Consider the following 21,865-nt stretch of genomic DNA (forward strand, 5'->3'; position numbering starts at 1 on the left):
ATATCAGTGGGGTCAGTGTTGACATTGTGGAGGACTATAAATACCTTGGAGTACACATTGACAATAAACTGGACTGGGCTAAAAACACCACAGCACTTTACAGGAAGGGCCAGAGTCGTCTCTATTTTTTGAGGCGACTGAGGTCCTTCAACATCTGCCAGAAAATGCTGAGGATTTTCTATGAGTCTGTTGTGGCCAGTGCGATCCTCTATGCTGTTGCATGCTGGGGGAGCAGGCTGAGGGTCGCAGATGCCAACAGACTTATAAACTAATCCATAAGGCCAGCAATGTTGTGGGGATGGAGCTGGACTCCCTCAAGGTGGTGTCGGAGAGGCGGATGCTGTCCAAGATAAAGACAATGTTGGATAACACCTCCCACCCACTCCATGACATGCTGGTCAGTCACAGGAGCTCGTTCAGTGAGAGACTGAGATTACCGAAAAGCACCACTGAACGACACAGGAAATCATTCCTGCCTGTGGCCATCTCCCTGTACAACGCATCCACTTAACACACTGGTTACTGCTACAACTACACATGTTTCTTTTCCAACTATTTATTTATGAGTGACTTATGTATGTATGTATGTATATATATGTATATATTGTACTATTCTTAGTTAGTGTATTGTCTGTCTTGTCTTAATGTTGGTTTAAAATGGAGCACTGTAACAAAAAATAATTTCCCCCAGGGATCAATAAAGTATTCTGATTCTGATTCTGATATCTGAATATTAGAACTGAGAGCAGCGTCTCAGATGTTTAGTGTGACCTTGGACTTGTTAATATCAGATGTCAGTACATTTAATTGAAAATGATTTTTCTTTTCTGTTTGTAATGAACTGACTCCTGCAATCAGTCACTTGATCTTGTAAAGTAACAAAAACCATCATGATTAAACAACTCAAAGCCTTTCAGAACCCTCTGTTCTTCACTGATGAAAAGATCGCACAAGTTTTAAGATTCGTTTGATGTTCTGGCGATGACATTGTGAATCCATTATATAATGGTATTTAATAGCCTAAAGAATATAAAAGGGAGTGAGTTTGGGCTACAATCAGAACGCTTTAACAGGATAATTGGTTCGATTTTTTTTTAGGTCTACATTGTTGTCAGGTAGATAATGTTTAATCATGATACTATCCTCTTGCCTTCAGTGAACATACACTGCAATTGTGATCTAAGAGAACTGCTCCGGTTGTGCTCCCTGCTACTGGTGTCCTTTTTTCAGCAAAATAGCTTATTATCCGTGGCATTATGATTCAGTCCACTGGTACCGCTTAACATGAGGTCTCAACCTTTTTCACTCAAGGTTTTTTCCTTTCTACAGGTGGCTGGTGGAGCAGAAGGTTCCCAAGGACAGATAGAGATATTTTCCCTCAACAGACCCATCCCACGGGCTGTAAAAAGCCTGCAAGTAGATTCTCCAGTCCGATGTCTAGAATATGTCCCGCTACCTTCCCCGACTGACGAAGTGGAGTCAGGAGTTCATAAGACACCCTCGGCAATCGGCTCCAATATTTGTGTTGGATTAGACGATGGCCGGTGAGCGACACAAAATATAAGAGAGGTTTAATGTCAGAAAAGGCCAATTTTTAAAGCTATGCTTAGTGTAACAGAAAAAGCACAAATTCAAAGATAAGGGAGGAAATGGCTTTGGGTATACCTGACATCTTCTGTTTTAAAATAATCTGCTGTATTATTCTCTGTGATGGTCCCCTGGGATTTCTAGCAGTATAGATTTGCTTGTCAGTATTTCATCAAAGCAAGATATCAGAGATGAAACCTCAACACAGCATCAATACCGCTACTTTAGCTAAGATCACTGTTTCATTTTCAAATAATAAACCTTCTGATCCTCACTGTGTGAGATAGGGGATAGGTTTAATCTCAGTCCCCTGTCACAGTTACAGTGCATAAATTGTTGTTGTTGTTTTAGACAGAGAGAACTCCTATGTTTATAAATTTAGTTATTTTTATTAACGTTAGTGTTAGTCATTTGCATAGGAACTGATATGTCAGCAGTTTGTTTATGCTGACATATTCCTTTTCAGTGTAAGTGTCTATTCTGGGGCAAGGGGAAAAAAGATATAATAACAACTAATAAATAAAAAAAAAAAAACACAATTTCAGCATTTTAGCACAGCTTGTCAGCTCCAATGTGACTTAACATTTTTTTTCTCAGTCAGAAAGAAACAAATGTGATGTGCATTTGTCATCCTGAAGAAGACAATAAGATGCAGCAAAGTTCAGATGGCATTTCAAACACAAGAAAGACGGAGTAGTCCCACATACTCAATGCTCCGTGCACTCTTAAATCAAACTGCATGAAAATGAGCCACTCTGTCATTTCAAATGATGCTCATTTATCACGTTGGCTTGTGCCGCTGTTGTTCTTACAGAGTGCTGGTCTATGGCAGTGTGGACACTGCAGCACAATGCTTACTGACCCTCCATAACCCAGAGGGGTGCCCTGTGCTCTGCCTGAAGCACTCCTCCCGCTTCCTGTTTGCAGGACTGCGGAACGGGACCATGATGGTTTATGGAAGAAATAACAGTGGTAAGGTGCTCCTGAAGCTGCTTTGCTCCATAGACTGATTGGCTATAGTTTAGTGTCTGTGAGGGGTGGCTATCTGTCTGTGAGTGTGTGTGTGTGTGTGTGTGTCTGTGTGCTAGTTAAGGAAGTTAAGGATGTATAATTGACACTGGGTGTAGTTTGCCCTTTGTAATGGGTATAAAATGATAAAGACATCAGAACATAAATGCATATCCGTTGGGCATCTTTCTTCGCCTTTAGACAATAATTCTGATAGCAAAAGAGCAAAATGGGACAGGCAAAAAAAAAAGAAAAGCATATTTATATTAAATAAATGCCAAAAATGCTGTTTTTTCTTTTTTTTAAAAAAAACATGTATATCCTGTAGAGATGGCAAATGAGGTTTTCTCCTTTATGAAATCAATGTGTGTTGTTTTTCCAAAACAGTCCCAATTACACAGGCAGAAAGCATTGTTTTTAACAACAAATTAAATTTAGATTACTTTGTTGGTTATTTACTCATGTGAGGTCATCCCATATTTCAGGTCTTTTTGTGCCTCTACAGATAGGCACCTGCATGGCACTGATGTCAACTCCTAATGAGACGTGACACCAAAATGGGCTAAAGAGTATTTTATGGTTGATTTCTAATGGGGATCGTTAATCAACAATAATATTTTTCCCAGCAGTGAAATAATTAGTACACATGGGTTTGCTGTTTTCTCTCATTAGGTATTTATAAAACATCTATTGTATTCAAATGTAAATTGTTTCATTAATTTGGTCTGCAAATTTGTGTGTGTGTGTGTGTGTGTTTAGATAAAATAATCTAAAAATAAAAATGATTTATTCTATGTAATATATATATGTCTCCTATGGCAATAATTTCAAATCTAGTCCTATATATATATATATATATATATATATATATATATATATATATATATAGGACTAGATTTGAAATTATTGCCATAGAATCACTTTTCTCAGTATGCTACACTTCCCTTTCCCAGTGATTTTCACACCTGCTGAAAGTATGAAAATAACACTACACCATGTGGTAGATGGCATGCCATGTTTAGTCAGGCATTGCAGAGGCCAAGGGGGCTTAACACCATCTCAGCAGCGCTTTGTAATCTTCACAGCCAGCAGGAGCACAATAGCTCTATCACCAGATTCCTTTTACCTGGCCACAGTATGTCAACAGGCTTGCCTGCTTGCCTCTTGTGCTTCTCTCTCCTCCCAAGCAGAAAAGATGATTAATTACACCAAGCTGCTGCATACCGATTAAATATTACTATTCATGCATTGCATTAAAAAAAATTTTTTTAAAAAGAGGACAGGAGAAGAGCTCTGGAGGTTGCCCAGGAATGTTTGTGGGTTCGGCACATCTGTTAGAGATTTATGCCCCTGACTAGCATGTTGCTGTCTGAAAACGAGTCTACAGCATTCAGGATATACCAAGGCTTCAGCTGAAACCTTTGTCAATACATTTAATAAACTGTTGACAATAAATAGCATGCTTCTGCAGCTTATCTCACTGTGAAGTGCATGTTGAATATCATGTACTCTTGCGATGGTAATATTACACAAAACGTGGGAGGGAAGTTTGGTTTACTGCAACAAGATTGGACCATATGTTAAAGAGAGAGAAGTAACGGCGTGGCATTGCTTCGCCATAGTGGCCAGAGGGACATTTACAAGATTGAATTTTGAAAAGGTGAAAAAAATGACCTTTATAACATGCCAAACAATTAACCTGTGGAAGTCAGAAGGCATTGTAAAGCTATTCTGCACTGAAAGGCAGAAATAAACAATTCAAAATGTTAATTAACTGGTTGGATGCACTCTTCTCTAATTTTGCTTCATTAACGCATAGCAAAGGAAATTCTCGTGTAATTTACTTTATAATGTGCTTCTGTGGTAGCCACAGTGTGTGCCCCGTGATTAAAACTCTGCTTCATTTTCACACCGATGAACCAAAGAACGAGGATGAGGTGTCGAGAGCCAAAATTTCAGTTTTTTTTGTTTTGTTTTATTTTTTAATTGGCAAAAGACCTGGTGATAAAGATGTTAGGAAATGCACTAAAGTGTACACCAGGCTCGTTGGGATATGGGTGGCAAGGGTGTAAGCATTGTTCTACACAGTGTGGCGTTACACAGTGTGTGGCGAGACGCAGTGTGTGGTGAGACACAGTGTGTGGTATTTCAAATGGAAGTCCACAATCTTCAGTCAACCTGTAGTTCTCTCACAGTTGTTCAGTAGAATGAAAAAAACAAAGCAAATCTCTTCCGTGAACCCTCTCCGCTGAAGCTTTCGTAATTGCTCAACAGTGTTAAAGAGCTCTATTTATATTTATTTTTTTATTTTTTTGTGTTATAAACACCAAGCTAACTTGCTGTGGTACAAGTGGGAAGAATTGACTTTAATTGCCTTACTCAGTGTGAAAGGGCTCCAGCAGAAGTGGGGCATGTGTTCAGACTTTATTAATATAACTGTAGGCTAGCTGTGATAATAGCCTTTTCTGATTTTAAGGGGTTTCTCACATGTTGGTTGTAGTTTTGAGCATTGTGGTGTGTGTTTGTTTGTTTTTTCTCATTTCGTTACTGTTTTTGTTCCTCAGATGATCTTTGGGACCCTAAATCCCGTAGATGTGTAAGCCTGGGTACAGAGTCAGTTCGGACACTGCTGGTGTTAGACGACTCAGTGTGGGCGAGCTGCGGGAACTCTGTCACAGTCATGGAAATATCTAGCTTCAACACACAGGTAAATAAAGAAACTGTCTCTGGACATACAGTTTGGCAGTGTATACAACTGCTAAAAATGTGAACAGCCAGTGATTTTTCTACATTGCTTCAAACTAAATAAAACAGAGCAAAACACAAAACTTAATGTTAGTATTTGAATACTGTTGAATTTCCACAGCTGATAGTAAATCTGCGTTATGAAAAAGCCCATAGAACAAAGAGAAATGTATTTGGTTGAAACAAGTCAGATATAGTTAGCAAGTAGCTGATGAGCTGATAGCTGTTGTCACTCCCTGTCTGTGTGAAATCTCATTTCCACATGGCCAATGACAGAAGAGAAATTATTGCATGCTAAAATTCAGTTGTTAGAACATCCGTTTATGTTCCCTGCTAATATTTTGTTCTAAGAAATATTAGTTAATGTTATATTTTCAACTGCATCTAGATTTAGCATCTCATCACGGTTACCCATCATATTAAGAAATGTGGACGCTGTTTAAAAACAGGTTAAGAAATAAACTTCAAAGAGATTATCTTTGACTTTTTCCAAAAGGTTACGCGAGCAAATAAATGAGTTCAGTGAAAATCCACATTACAGTGGTTTTGTTCTATTTTTGTTTTCTGCAACATTTGAAGAAATGCAAACTTACACTCCTTTCATTTTCTGGGAAGATTTATGCAGCCATCCTAGAGAGCCAGCATTCTAATCTGTGATGTAATCAAGATTTACTGCCTGGAGCTGCTGCATAGACAGAGACACAGACCCCTTGTAGAGTCATACAGTGTTTGTTGGAGTTCTTGCTCAGAAAATGGTTTTATTTTTCTGTGCCACTCAAAGTTGCGGCACAGAATGTGTACCATTCTCTCCAGAAAATTAGTTGCCTTTGTCATTGTTTCCATTTTTCGTGTAGTCATTCTCCAAGGTGTTCTTCTGTACAGCGCGTCATTAGCGGTTTAGAGCAGGGTGACTTCTCCAGCTGAGGTACACAATAATGAATGACATAAAACAAACTCTTCTGGGTAATGTTAATATGGTATTCCGATGCAAAACTGCAAACCATTACTGCTTAATTATAGCTCCCAGATGTAAGTCTACATGGCTGTATAAATGGACAGGGTGTTAGCTTAAATGAGCATGTGTACCAAGTCAACCTTTCCTGGGTAAATAAAAGTTTATGACATATAAAATTAATTGCTGAATTTAATTTAAAAAACAACAACTAACAAACAGAAACAATACCAATTAAGAGAATTCACTTCATTTCATTTCATATAAAAGTGTTTTTCATTTTCATTGTAAATGAGTTACATTTTCGGGGGGGAGAAAGCGGTAGAAAATGTACCACCTTCATTTCAATTGCAATTACTGATGTTTTTGTTCCCCCTATGCCTATCATAAAACTGCTGATGTAGAGGAAAAAAAACATCTTCCTCAAAAATCAGAATTATATAAGATACATTTTATAGGTGTTGTTTTTGGTTTTTTCAGAAACATCACGTGACAGATCTGGATATTCAAATCAAAAATAGCTGCTTTTTCAGCATGCTTCAAAATCGAGTCGAGCTAGTGTCTCCTTTTATTCCTTCACCTTTTTTCCCGTAGTCTACTTCTCCAGAGACACAAGCTTAATCAGCTGAATGACCACGCAGTTCTGGTTCACAGTATCTCCCACAGAGCTTAGCAGGTCAGCTCTGGTTACTACTTTGCTAACCTTGTCTTCCTCACTAATATGGACTCAAGAGGGCTGACTTCACAGGGGCTGTGGTGCATATCCAGGATCTAGACAAGAAGTATTTGGCACCTACAGGAAGAGATGTGACTTGGTTCAAGGCTCAAGGGTCATGGACTCAATTCTACTTCACTTCATTGTTTCCCCACATGGATGTTCACCACTTTGTGAGATTTGTACTTCTGAATCATTTATCTGTGACTCTGCTGGACACGTGCCCCGTTTCATTTGATGCACCCTGCTGCTCATCGTGAGAGTCTTTTTAAATGTTCACAATCTGGCCTTGGCTGCACAGTGTTATTTAAATATATCATTTTTAGTCTGTTTGGGTAAACAAGAAAATACTTCCTGTGGTGTTGAAATTGCCTTCAGCAGATCCCCAAAGGATTGTCATAACACTTGCAAAATTGTATGGACTCTCAGCTTTGTATTATTTAATTATATTCACTCTAGCCCAGTGGAGTACGTGAAAATTATAGTGCTGACAAATGCTTAAAAATACCATGTTTGTAAGGAAAGGAGAAAGCAATAATAGAAGAAAGAACACATTTAGAAATTCAGAAGCAGCTATCAGTTTTATCACACAAGGATATTTTATGTAGTTCAAAGAAACTCCAAATGGCACTTTTCACTGCTGTATCTGTAGCTGAAAACAAGATGAGTGTTATTTTAACCAAAATGCAAATACTAGCATGACAATGACAACTTTCTCAATGCTCAGATAGCACGCCGTTTATCTTGTTCAGCTCTAAAAACAAAGTACAGTTTATGACCCAACCTCAACAGATTTTCCCTGTTTATGAAAATGGATCATCATTTAATCGTTATTTGTGATTCAACCTCTTGGATCCATCTAGGTCGGTGCAAAATTTCATGCTAATCTAGCCTATATTAATCAAAACGCCCGTTGCCGTCTGAGTTGTTAGTGGTGCTAAAATGTTTTTTCAGACAGAAGCAGAGATCCAATCCTTGCCAAGATCAGCATTAGTTCCCACTAATCACACCTCTAATTTGGCACACATCTGTTTTATGCATAGACTGAATTTGAAATGTGTAGACCCCTCGTGACTTCACTTGTTGGTTGTGAAGTTCTGTAAGGTTTTAGAAGTGAATCCATATTTGTGTTCATTTACAAAAATATGTTCAGAGGTTGCAGATCTAACATTTACATGCTTAAATGTTTACATATGCAGCTTTCAAAGGGTTCTAATAATGTGCTGACCGTTTCTGTGGTTTTCCTATGCAGTTTAAGATTTTCTAGCTTCAGACTGGTGGAGTTGATAAAGTGTGGCAAGACTAAAGGTGCTGCTTTAGAGAGTTATCTATCTCTATCAGGCTGTTTCTTTTCAGTAAGAGTGATCAACTACCTCACAGCAAGCCCTCACTTTACAACTTTTTGGAAATGGTCGTGACAGCAAAGGCTACGTGGTTAGGAAGTGACTTGTCAATCAAGATGTAAAAGTAAGGATTGAGACCACATGCTCATCAGGAAAAAAATTATTGATGTATTATTTTAAGTCAGAAGTTGGAGCGTTTTCTAATGCAGTCGACCTTGCAGTCGCTCCTGCTGGCCATGAAAATAAATATAGCTTTAAGAAGTGTGCTTTTGTGTTATTCTCAGCTGTTTGTTTTCTTGTATTCAGACTAACAGAGCTCAACCTAGATGTCATTCAGTTGGCACTGCAACAAAAAAATACCCCCCTCTTGACCTAAAAAGGATTGCCACCAACTCTTTCCCCCACCGCCACACCCACTGTGTCTCTTCACATACAATTGCTACAGTCACGCTGTGAGGCATGTTCACACCGACCAACCCTATTTACACCAAACACACACAGAAGGTGTGTGTCGGGGTGGAGGGAACAGTGTTTTTATTTGTTATTAAACTGTTTCACTCAAACAAAAACAACGAAATTACTAAAATTATAACCCTGTTTACATTCACATCACGCCAGAGGAAAGGGTTTGGTAGCAGCAGGAACGCTGAATACGACGGGACTCTGAAACACCTTCATTGATTAGAAAATGAAGAAAATTTCAACCAATCAAGGGATTTTTTTATTTAGTAGCTTGTCACGCAGTAGGGGATCTGACTATGAGAGTAAAACAGAGCTCGGTTTGTTTGTTTTGATTCATACACAAATTTCATTTTGCTCGAAAACTGCCAAGCTTGGCTTCGTTATTTCAGGCACTCAACATCCAGTCTCAGTATCATTACAGTGCTCCACAAACTCCAACAGTCTGTGGAGGTTTGAGTCACTCCCATATAACCAGACCTTAACAAAGTAGGACATACGTGGGCATACAGGCTTTGATCAATACTGACTGGCAGGCCTTGTTCTTTCCTCTTCCCATTACTATTTCTTACTCTTCCTACTTTCGCCTATCACTCACACGTCCACTCAGCTCCTTCGCCCTTAGAGTGAAGATGTGGACTTTGCACTCAGAAAAGGACAAAGACACCTTGTCACCCTGTGTAATGAAGGACTAATGAGCTGTTCAGACCAGCTGTAGTGTTTGTGGCTTTAGCTCTGCTGTTATTTCCCACTGCTGGTGGGAGGAATATAGGGGAGATGTTGCTGTTAGTGTGGCACTGCCGAGCTGAGTGGAAAGGGCACATTACTACTGTCAAGCTTCACTGACTAACTCATCTCTGTAAGCAGCGTTGGATTCAGGAGACTAATACCACGTTGTTGGTTGGGGGCAACAGTTGTGGCTTTTACTTACCTCGTATTTGACACAACACAATGGGCATTCACTGTGTTTTATCTACAGTATACGTGTGATGAAATATGGAATGGATTTTGCCGTGCGGGCTGAAATGTGAATCGATGCTTTTGTAAATTTTATTACACCCATTAAATCAATATTTTAAATATTCTTGGGCACTTTTTGAGAATCCTTGTAGCCCCGTCAGATGGGCCTGATGTGTTGGTTTCGTTTTTCCAGGATCCCATCCAGGTGGTTTCACACACATGGCAGGAAAGATGGCGTCTAACCGCCGCAGTATGTTACCCATTGATGAGCTGGAAGTCCGTTTTAGAGCCACCTTGCTCGATATTGAGGAATGCATTACTTATACATCGCATGCAGTGCAACAGAATTTTTCTCTCCAAACGTGTCAATATATTTGAATTGCAATGGCTTATTGAAGGTGAAATTTTCCTTGTTATTATGGATATCTAATTTTTCGATGGCTGCACTTGAAAAACGTAGAGATGCACTGCATATTGTTTCCCTAGTGGAACAGGCACCCACTGCTGAGGAGTCAATTAAAAGGGAAAACACATCAAAGTCTTCTCTCCTTTTCCCTAATTTCAAACAAAGGAGGACCCACTGGCAAGGGCACACAAACAGGTGGTAATCCCTGTCTGCTGGTGCACTTGGGTTGGGGTGGGTGGTGCATTCTCATCCATACTGAGTCACTCTCACTGACTAATTGCCCAGCTTCATGCAACTTGTGCATTGACAGTGATATGAGTTTCAAGATGATGCCCAAAGCAGCCCTTGTCACGCCTTAGACCGCAGGGGCTGTATGTGTTGCCATGATAAGGCTCATTGCATTTATTTCAAGCTACTCATTAAGACTGTGCCCAAAACTATTTTTCCATTGTGCTCTTAAAATGATAGAAGCCAAGGCAATGATGCAAAAACATGCCCCGTGTGTCAGTGACTCTTTAAATGACTAAATTAGGAGGGACAGCTAGACTTTATTTGTAGAGCAACACTAAATGTATTATTCAGGGGACTTCTACTTCGACCTCATCGAGTTGTAATATAACCACGGCAGTTATCTTAGATATTTAACAAAAAAAATGAACACTACACTCTTGAAATTTGAATTGAATGCCACAATAATTTGAACGCTAACTGAAAATGTTGTCATTTTTTCTCTGGTTCACTTTGTATTTTAGCTGTATTTTTATAGTTGATGCTGAAAATCTTGCAAATATTGTACCGAGGCCTCAATATTGGATGTCCACTCATTATGTGGAGAAAAAGTCATGTCTGTTGTTTGAAAGACCAGAACGAGAATCCAGAGAGAGCTAACCTTTCAGTTTTCTAAATGTTTTCTATATTATTTATTGATGAAATGGATGATTGCATTTTCTTCACATGTTGTTGTAACAGAAATAAACTGTTTGTTTGACAGAAGTTTGAAGTTCATCCAGACCCGCTGGTCAGTGTTGCACACATGGCGTGTGCTGGTGGAGGGGTGTGGATGGCATTCTCAGAAGGTTCCTCCATTCGTCTCTTTCATACTGAAACGTTGGAACTTCTGCAGGAAATCAACATCTCAACACGCTCAACGCTCCAGAACACTGGTACATGCCTGTTTAATTTTTTGGGGTTTGTCTTTATTGCACGACATGATGCTTTCCTCCAGAATGCAGAGAAATATTCTTCTCCTTTGGTTTCTTGCACTCACAAGATTGACCTGATAAGTATCCATCTCGGGCCTCTGGAAAGCCATAATAGAGTCTCTCGGTGAATGACAGGGATTAATAAAAAAAAGATTAATGTCATTAAGCAGTAGTAAAATGGCAGCCTTAAAGATTTTATACATAGGATTACTTTGAAAATATTCTTGCCTTTCTTCAAATCCATGCTTGTTTAATATCGTGCCATTTTACCTCTTCTTCTCTACATGCACCTCCCCTCTATCCTCTTTTTGAGTTAATATTTTACTTTCTTTTTGTCCCACTTTTTCCCTTATGCTCCCTTTTTCATCTTTTCCACTCTGCTTTAAAATCCTCTCACCCCTGTTTTACTTCTCACTGCAGTGTGTTTAGGATGCCACAGAGAACCCATTACTTCCTGTGCACCTTCCTTCATGATGGATGAAATATTTATCTGCAACTGTGGGTGTTTTTCCCTTTTTTAAGCAAGAACTATGGTAAACAAATTAGAGCATACCTAAAAGTGTCTAATGTGATAATGATAGTTTGACTCAGTGTCAACTTCGCTCAAACATTTTCAGGCGGTGGCTTGTGCACCTATTAGCCTATTTGTAACATGAATTCAGAATATTGAAGATCGCTTTAAGCTTAAGGGAGAGGTATAAATACATCTGGATTCAGAAAATTTGGTCCTTTTATTGAGTCACACCAGAGTGTGATTGATGTATTTAGAGCATTACTCCATCATATCAGGAATAAAAAGCTTTTCTCTTGTGAGTTGTGTAAAGAAAGAATACCAACAGGCATATGTTTCAAGCACAGAACCTTTCTCTTTTAGATCAAAGTTCCTTCCCCCCCCCCGCTCACGAGGAGACTTTAAGGAGAACAGGCTCCTATGGCCATAGTATCTGGAGAAAACTGTGACCCAGAGGTCATCTTCACCCAGCGCTGGTGCTCCCCCTTGAAATATGCAGTAGATCTGTGGGAGGGTCACAGCCTCAAGACTTGGCCCTGGGGGAAGTTACAGGGTGAAAAGAAAAAGAGTTGCGCGGCTCATGTCTTCTGGGTCCACAAAAGGAAGAGGATCGTTGACTTAAGTTGTGATTTGTTGAGCTCACAAGAGAAAAGTGGATCCCTCGACACTCTACAACCAAAGATACTGCACATGAATTACTGATAGTTGCTTTCCATCACTCGGTCTCTGCTCCCTTAGGTTTCTCCTTGACTTATGCTAGGACATGCAGTAATGATATACCCCCTAATCCTCTCCCCTTAATGTGATTTATACTCAACAGGGAATTCCAGTTGCAGTAAACAACAGAGAAGTTTCTGAGGCAGAGAAAACTGCTGATCTCTTCTCTACTAATGCCTTTAATAGTTCTATCCTTAGGGTGAAAAAAATATCCCAAAATAAACTCCTCAGTGACATATCATAGGGAAACATTTATCTTTTGGAGACATCTTCTTTTTAAGCTCCCACGATAAACCCACTACATTTCGGAGTGTGTACATTGCTGTAAAAATTGGAGGTGCAATATTGCTCGAGGTTAAGCTATACCTCCTTAATCTTTGCCATTGTCCCTCTGTAACACTGTTCTAAAGACAATGCCTGGTGCCCACATCTTCCGACTTAACTTGAGATTTCATGGTAGCCTGTGAGTGGGTGTTCATGAGCATCATTCTCTCACTTAAGCCCTCTAACCAAAGCACAAACAGACAAACAGCTCAAATAAACAGTTTTGAGATAAAAGCCATTTCCCCCGACGTCTAACTAACTGCTGTGACCCTCTAACGTCTCCATCCAAAGGCCTCTGCGCTCTGTTTGCTCACTGCGCTTCCTCTTGTACACACTGCATGAACTTCTTACTTGGCAGGATTCATCTCTGCACAGTGAAATTAATTAATTAATAACAGTGTTGAGCCACTCATGCAAATCGTCATAATCTGAGCATGACACACAACCGCGTGTAAATACAGCTACACATGTAAATGAGCATTCTCTTGGTTGTATTCAAATGACTGTTGGTGTAATTCAATTATCATTGCCATGGATATTATGGTAAATGGTTCTATAGATAACTAGGCCACAGTGGGAGCCAAAAGCTGAGGGACCACATAAGGAATGCAAAAATAAATCCACAGCAACAATGTTTTTTTAGTCCTTTGTTAACTGGAAACAAAGAATGTGCATGTACAATAAGAGGGTGCAATTATCCTTTCCAAGGCACTAATGCAGTGCTACAAACAGCTCTGCAGTGGGAAACCTAACAGTACAAAATATATGTTGAATATTGCATCATGCTCTATAACAGAATTTCAAAGTTAACTTTATCCAAAGGATTATTAACACACTCTAAAGGAAAAGAAAATATGCCTGAATTGTAGCAGAATGAATAACAACTTGCTGCAGTGCATCACATCTGGTGTTATCAACTACAGACGAGAATAAATAAGTAGGTAAAGAGTTAAAGCTAATTCTGCTTGTCCACGTGCACAGTGATGGCCCTGGTTAAGATAAATAACAAGACACAAAAATCAAAACTTTTGTAGATGCGTGTGTGCGTGTGTGTTATCAGGAGAGTTGGAACTCCCTCCACTACAGTCAGCAAAACATTTCTCCCATGCCTTCTGCTTCGCTTGCACTCTAAATCTTCCCAGAAATTGCAAAATAAATATATTTTGAATAATAATGTGAAAATTACAGCCCGCAATTTTAAAAATAAATCAGCTAGTATAATTACGAAGCAGCTGAAAATGATATTTTTTAATAAGAACGGCCAGTAAAAAACAGCAGAGGTTCAAGCTACGAATAAGACAAGATATTGCTCTTCCCAAAATAAAATAAAGCAGGAGGTGGCTGTGTCTCAACAAAACTGTCACAGAGCAAAAAACACCAACCCCTTCATATCACAGTATCAGTTTTGTGCAGCATTGTTTTGGGGAGACACACCTGACACATACCTGCACAGCAGATAATACACAAACTTGTGGCCTACAGCATGTAGTATACACACTCATATTTTCACCATCAGGACTTTTTAAAAATCAGACCCATGTTCGTGTTAAAGTTGGGTTTGTTTTAGTATAGAAGGTGCAGCGACTGTGAAGCAGGTGAAAACGATGTAGCTCCACATTTCTGAAGCACTCAGTTCGCAGACAAAAATGTTTAATATTGAGTTCACAGTCTCGTTTCTTCTGTTGTGCTTCTATGAGTTTTCTTTCAACTGGGTCAGTAGCAAGAACATGGATCCAACTTTTCATAATCTTATGTAACCCAGAGCCCTAGGTAGCTGTGCTGTGCATGTGTTAAGCTTGGCAAATACAGACTGATCACAGAGCTTAAACCTTACCTAAAGCTAACACCGGGAATCAACAATGAAAGTATTTCTATTTATTTACTTATTTATGTGGACATACTAGGACTGAACTGTTCTGGTATTATTAAAATAAATGAAAGCCCATAATTCATTCTCTAAAAGATAGACCATCCAGTCTGGTTGTATCTTTTTATCAGCAGGGAGTCTATTTTTATTCCACAATCTCCAATAACATGCTGGAGTTTTGAACTATGTTATTCTGTAACAATACGTGGTGAAGAAAACTCAATTTTCTGTCAATGTTTTCTATATTGCAGGTCAGAAGAGCATGCGAGTCACAAGTCTTCTAATTTGCCAGGGGCTGTTATGGGTGGGCACAGCTCAAGGCTTAATTATCACTCTTCCAGTTTCCAAACTGGAGGGCATCCCCAAAATAACAGGTATGGATCAGAAGGGGGTGTCTGACTCTGATTGAACGGCCTCTTAAGAGGTCAAAAGAAAATGGAGGAGTTGTGCTTTTTTTCGAAAGAAAATTACTCTGCACTGCCCATTATTGAGGTCGCACTTCACATTCTTCTTGTTACCGTGGGAATCAGTGCAAATATAACTAGGCTGACAAGACACAAATCATTGTGTGTATATATGTTTTCGAAGGATAATTTAAAAACTGCTTGGCTGTGTTTTGTTTATAATGCCAAGGAAATGAGGTCATTAGTTTCCCACTTGCAGTACCCTTACTTCACGGCCATCTTATTCCAGGCTAGTTTATTGAATAATATGTAAATATGCCACAAACTATAGCTGCCGTTATTGCTGCTATATTGGTAGGATTATGATAAATTGACACAGTTAACAGCTGATGACATATGATCCAAGGCTGGGTTCAAATCATTTCAAGTTCATACATTTGAAATTGGAACTTGCATTATTCTCACATTTAATTGATGCAACTCATGACGTCTTGACCCCGGCCCTGTTTACAGCAGAATGCCATTTGAATATTTTTGTCTTCTGCCTTCTTCAGGAAAGGGAATGATCTCACTAAATGCCCACTGTGGGCCTGTGGACTTTTTGGCGGCCACCACAAGTTCTCTGTCTCCTGAACTTCTAAAGAGGGATTCTGTTGGGGAGAGCCCAGACTCTGCATGTGTAGTCGAGGATCGCAGTGACAACTCCTCTCAGGAATCCCTGCAACCTTCCAGCTCCTACCAGGGAGAGGGGAGAGGCAAAGGGCGTGGCGTTCTGCTGCAGTATAAGCTGCGCTCCACGTCGGGACTGCCCGGACGGCCGTTAACGGCGCTGGGCGACGAGGCGTCGGACTCCTCGCTGGAGTCTTTAGAGCACAGCGTGGAAGACGGATCTATCTACGAGCTCAGCGATGACCCAGAAATGTGGGTCCGGGGACGCACTTGTGAAAGGGATGGGGGCCGCAGGGACAGGGTGATTTCTGCTGCAGTTATCTCTGGAGGAAAAGGTTTTCGCAGACTGAAGGAGGGAGCAGCAGCAGGTACTAGGACAAGTGGGGAGGGTTTAGAGAATATTCTTATGGTATGGCAGCTCCCACTGACAGTGTGATGTGGCAAACTTATGTGTATTCATAGAATTCTCCATAGCTTAGGCTTGAATCACCTACTCCATAAATTCTGTACATTTGAGTATATGATGAGAAGGCGGTGCCTCTGTCCCAGAGCATGGCATGTTATGTTCGAACCTGTGAAATAAGCACGCTAATGAGTTAATGCTGCTTATAAGTCAGCCCATAGGATCCTTTGAATGTTCAGGATGGCGCATCGTGATCTTTGCAGCAGAGGCACAGGCCACTACAGATTAGGTGTGTGCTGTGGGATTGTTTTGAACAGCTCCCCTCCTTAGTTAAGATTGATGCGCCACAATTTAACCTCATCATTGCTACGTGTGCCGTGCCACATCTACTCGGTGCAAAGGATTTCTGTGTGAGCGCCCATGGACACGACGCGTTTGAGAGGCAGCCTTTGTGGAATCTGCCATGCTCTGCAGAGTTGGAAATGGACGTCTTTTATCTGATCCTGTGGGAGATATCCCATCTGTTTAGAGCTGAAAGCTGGGGACTACCATCGCATCACAAAGCACATTAGCATCACTTTATAAGCTTTGCCAGCTTTTTTCTCATCCCATACAATGTGAATGTACGATACCTTGCATTGTGTCTCAAAGCTGAATCGGTGCTCTCTGGGGGAAGAAAAAAAAAAAGAATGTCATTTTTCTTATTTTTTTGCAGGTGTTGCAAAAATTACTCTTGGTTCTTAAAGCGTACTTTGCCTATATTAAGAAGAGTCATCCTAGTACAGTGTTTTTAAAAAAAAAAGAAGAAGAAGAAAATACGTGATTTGGAAAACTACCTGATGAGAGTCACAGATGGTGATACTCTACACTACAGAATCTATAATCACACTGCAGAATGATCTAATTATTACAGTTTTATTTGATCAAATGAAACTTTTCAGTGCCAGAGCAGCGTATTATCTTCCCGCAATATTATAAATGCCAGATATGTGTTTCATTAGTCACTGACATCTATCAGCATAATTAAACAAATGTGCACCCTGGTTTGCGAATACTCGGCTCACATCAGTGGGAAGCCACATTCAAATATTCAAAGTTAGACTCAAACGAATGATGAAATGAAAGCGCTGCAGCCATCTAAACTGCTGTCAGCTGTGTACAAATACAAATGCTCATGTTTACAGGACCATTAATTTCAGTAACAGAGGAAGATTCTGACTAAATATGTTCTAATACAGTTACAATACAATTAACAGATGGTCGTGATGATGTATATTACCAGTGATATCACCCAGGACTTTAAGTCATGGAGACTTTTTCGTGTTTTCCTTCTGTTTTGCTAATGTTTTGTAAATATTTGGAATTTTAGTCAAACATTTTGTCCATAATATTTTATAATCAGGATATGAAGACGTCCTTAAACAACCTGTCATTCCTTATGTATAGAAACCTCACAGTTTTTCTGTGGTTATCATGTCTCGAGATTAGTTGATTTACAGAATTTGTGTTTAACCAAAAAAATATATATATAAAACTCTTTTTTTTAAATAATTAAAAAATACAAAGGGATAACAAAGTATATGTAATGCAGTGTCCTTAGAGTCCATACATATTTTTAAACTTGTGAGCACCCAACAGTATGAGAAGTGTTCAGTGGTACTGTGTGAAGTATTTGAAAGGTTTTCCTTTAAGACGTCTTAAAGTTGAACACGTGTTGGCAGACTTGTAAACACGGACTTTCATAGAGGAACCCAAATCAAGAGGTACGTATTTTACAATGCACATCTTTCACGGTGTGCAGGCACAGTAGGTGGAGGCCACACAAGTATCCGACTACGACCTGAGTTTTGTTGATTTTCAATAAGCCTAGCGATGGTTAAGGTTATGGTATATCATTTTTCTCCACCTCTATTCTACTTAGCTTTTCCACCACACGTGGATTCTCATCTTATCCCTTTATCGCAGAAGCATGAAGTTCATGTTTTGTATTTCCCTGAGGCACACCGAGGTTTATTCTCTCTTTTCTTCTGCTCCTCACAAGTGAGATTCCAAAAAACGTTTTAAACATCCCGCTGTCAGCCGGAATCATTCAGGAAAAAGATAAAATAAAATAAAATGATGTAAACTGTCCTTGGATGCTGTCATCTAAATGTAAATCTAAATGTCACATCAGAAATGTATATTTTAATTCATGTGAAATTCAACGCTGCTGAAGGCACAAAACTCACAGTAACTGTAGAGATTGTTCATTCAGCCGTTTTTAGGGTTATTTTTTGCCTCGACTGGAGAGGGAATAGACAGCAAACATGGCTGGAATCAAACCAGGAGTGTTGCATTTGGCTACTATGGCACTTAACTTATTTAAACAGAGCATAAATGTAATTTCTGCAATAAAAGTTTCATATCACATATCAACCTTGGCATTTCATTTGCTTACAGTATTGGCCTGCAGGTATTATCCATGCACTGAATGTTAATACTCAAGAATGAACATAATGTATTACTAATTAGAAGTCCTACTGTACTAAACCTATTTCATTTTATATAAAGGACTGCAACTCTACTGACGTTTTGAAATAAGAAGCAGTTTACACATTGTTTTCTTCCTGTGGTGATCTATATAAGTAGATTTGACAATTATTTCTTTGAGCTATGATAACATTTACTCACAACGTAAAGATGCTGAGATTTGACAACATTGTGACAGTACTGAAAGTAAGAAGCCTCTGTTGTAAACACCCATCGCCTACTTTGATGTCGTTGTACGCATAATTTTCCTGTGCAGTGAAGCATTATTACCGTCATAAAAGATGCATCCACCCTAAGTTCCTCCTCTTAGGTTTGTTGGCTTATTTACAGGCTTCGTTGTCACATAGTTCCCAGATCTCAGTGACTCGTTACTTTGGCGAGTAGAATATTATCATAGCTGATAGAAATGTAACGTCAATAAGGTTAGAAAAGCGATGAAGAAGAATTATACTTCAAGTAATAATATTGCACTTGAATGGCCACAAGCATACAGGAAAAAATGCTTGTTTCCTTTTGCTGCAGTACTTCGATGTTACATGTCTAAATATTGTCTAATGTGCATATACTAAATTAAAGCATTTCATTGAAGATGAGTTTAAGCTTGATTTTTATTTATTTACATGACTGATTAATAATAACGGGGCAGTGGATGCTGTCAAAAGTTTACTATATTGCTTGTCATTAAAATGTTGCTACTTTTCTGAGATTTAGCAGCAGAATGTCCTCTATTTGTTTGATACCATCATTTGGGTAATTACCTCATTTTATTTTGTGTTTGGTTATTTAAATTATAACAGGCTTAATCTGTTGGAAGCCGGGCTTTTTAAAAAAAAAGAAACAACAAAAACCGAACTTTTTGGGGACTACTGAGACTGAGGAAAACAAAAGCTGATGTAATTTTTAATTTTGTGCTCAGTGGTTTCCCACTACCCCCAAGACATCACATCACAGGCTACTTAGTCCAGGACTTTTTTCTTGTTATTTCCCAAGAGCATTGTTGGCTTAAAACTGAAGACGGCATCAATTTTACAAGTGGATTTAATTTAAAAGAAGAAGAAGAAGAAGAAGAAGAAAAGCATTGATTATATCCTTTAACAGTCAGTATACTACAGGCCTGTCTCTTTACTACCTCAATTCTCAAAAGTTCTTGAAAAACTGTTTAAAAACAGACTGGAAAAATTTATAGATAAACATAAACTACTCACTGAGAGTCAGTACGGATTCAGATCAAGCAGATCAACATCATCGGCACTATTAGATTCAATAGAATACATCACAAATTCCATAGACAAAAAGCAATATGTGGCTGGGTTATTCATAGACTTGACAAAGGCATTTGACACTATAGATCATGATATATTAATAAGAAAACTGGAACGTTATGGTGTCAGAGGGGTAGTTTTAGATTGGGTCCGGAGTTATTTAAGTGACAGAAAGCAGTTTGTGAAAATAAATGGTGGTTGCTCCTTATGTATGGACATTGCTTGTGGTGTACCCCAAGGGTCAGTTTTGGGTCCAAAATTCTTCAACTTGTACATTAACGACATCTGTAAAGTGTCCAAAGTATTAAAAATGGTTCTCTTTGCTGACGATACAAACATTTTTTGCTCTGGTGATGATCTGCAGAATTTATTGGAGGATATGACTAATGAAATAAGTAAAGTGAAGTTCTGGCTTGATAAAAACAAATTATCATTAAATTTGAATAAATCTAAACTTATGTTATTTGGAAATAGTAGTTTAAATACAAATGCAAAGATTCAAATAAATGGTGTTGATATTGAAAGAGTCAGTGAAAATAAATTTCTGGGGGTAATAATAGATGAAAAACTTAACTGGAGAGCTCACGTAAGATATATTCATTCCAAAGTATCACGAAGCATTGCAGTACTAAACAAGGCAAAACAGGTATTCGACAGAACATCACTTCATATTCTCTACTGTTCACTGGTTTCACCATACTTAAGCTATTGTGCAGAGGTCTGGGGCAATAACTATAAAACCACATTACATTCACTTTTTACTCTTCAAAAGAAAGCAATTCGAATCATCCACAATGCAGGTTATAGGGAACATACAAACTCACTATTTTTGCAGTCTGAAATATTGAAAATTGACGATATAGTGAAATTCCAAACAGCACAAATTCTATTCAAAGCAAAAAATAAAGAACTGCCAGGTAATATTCAGAGTATGTTTTTTTTGAAAGAAGGAAGTTATAATTTAAGGGGTTTTTGTAACTTCAAAACAATGAAGGTACGTACTACAAGAAAAGGCTTTTGTGTTTCTGTTCAAGGAGTGAAACTATGGAACAAACTGAATATGGAATTAAAGCAATGTCCAAACATAAAACTGTTCAAAAAGAGTTATAAAAATATGATCTTCTCGATCTATAAAGAAAAGGAAAATATTTAAATTAAGTGAATGTCTCTATTTAAAAACAAACAAACAAAAAATTCATGATGTGATATTATAGTATATAGTATATCAGAAATCTGTTCACTATTTTTATTACAAATTATATCAGTAAGGAAGCTGACTAAATATTCACTGATAATTTATGGGACAGGGGTGGGATTAAATAAGTGTATACTTCTTCCCACTCCCTTTCAACATGTAAATTAATCAGAATGTTTTTTTGTATGTAATTTGTATAGTATATTTTTTTTTCTCTCATTTCTTTTCTAAATGTACTTGTATATTGTTCACATGTTGAAATAAATTACCAATCAATCAATCAATCAATCAATCAATCAATCAATCAATCAATCAGTAGGGGACAAAATGTTCCAAGCCTATATTTCCCTAGATTGACAGCTTTTGTCAATCATAGGCACTTTACAGAGATGTAGTTTCTATAAGTGCAGTCTTTGAGTAGAACTTCGAAGTTAAATTATCGCCACTGAGACTTGTTTTGTCACATCCTTTATGCCTCTTCACCTTCATCGTAGGTAAAGTGCCAGAGGCTTATGTCGTTGCATGGCACACTGCACTTCAGGGAGACGGGCAGGATTGTTACCGGCACACTCAAAAACACACTGGGGAACTCCTACCATTCCTCAAC

The 21,865-nt window shown here is 38.7% G+C and overlaps 1 protein-coding gene across 4 annotated transcripts in view; it reads left to right on the plus strand.

Moving 5' to 3' along the window:
• Positions 1-19,275, plus strand: part of arhgef10la (Rho guanine nucleotide exchange factor (GEF) 10-like a) — a 113,348-nt gene extending 94,073 nt beyond the window's left edge. For all 4 annotated transcript variants that reach the window (XM_085353418.1, XM_085353420.1, XM_085353419.1 and 1 more), the window contains 6 exons: positions 1,330-1,544; positions 2,402-2,559; positions 5,160-5,302; positions 11,167-11,338; positions 15,048-15,170; positions 15,755-19,275. In XM_085353418.1, the coding sequence (XP_085209544.1) occupies positions 1,330-1,544; positions 2,402-2,559; positions 5,160-5,302; positions 11,167-11,338; positions 15,048-15,170; positions 15,755-16,305 (1,362 nt within the window). In that variant the 3' untranslated portion in view covers positions 16,306-19,275. The remainder of the gene's footprint in view (positions 1-1,329; positions 1,545-2,401; positions 2,560-5,159; positions 5,303-11,166; positions 11,339-15,047; positions 15,171-15,754) is intronic.
• Positions 19,276-21,865: the final 2,590 nt, after the last annotated feature.

This window comes from Diplotaxodon limnothrissa, linkage group LG5 (genome assembly GCF_057381915.1).
Source record: "Diplotaxodon limnothrissa isolate DT_005_m linkage group LG5, D_limnothrissa_male_GT1.1, whole genome shotgun sequence".
NCBI classification, from domain to species: Eukaryota; Metazoa; Chordata; class Actinopteri; order Cichliformes; family Cichlidae; genus Diplotaxodon; species Diplotaxodon limnothrissa.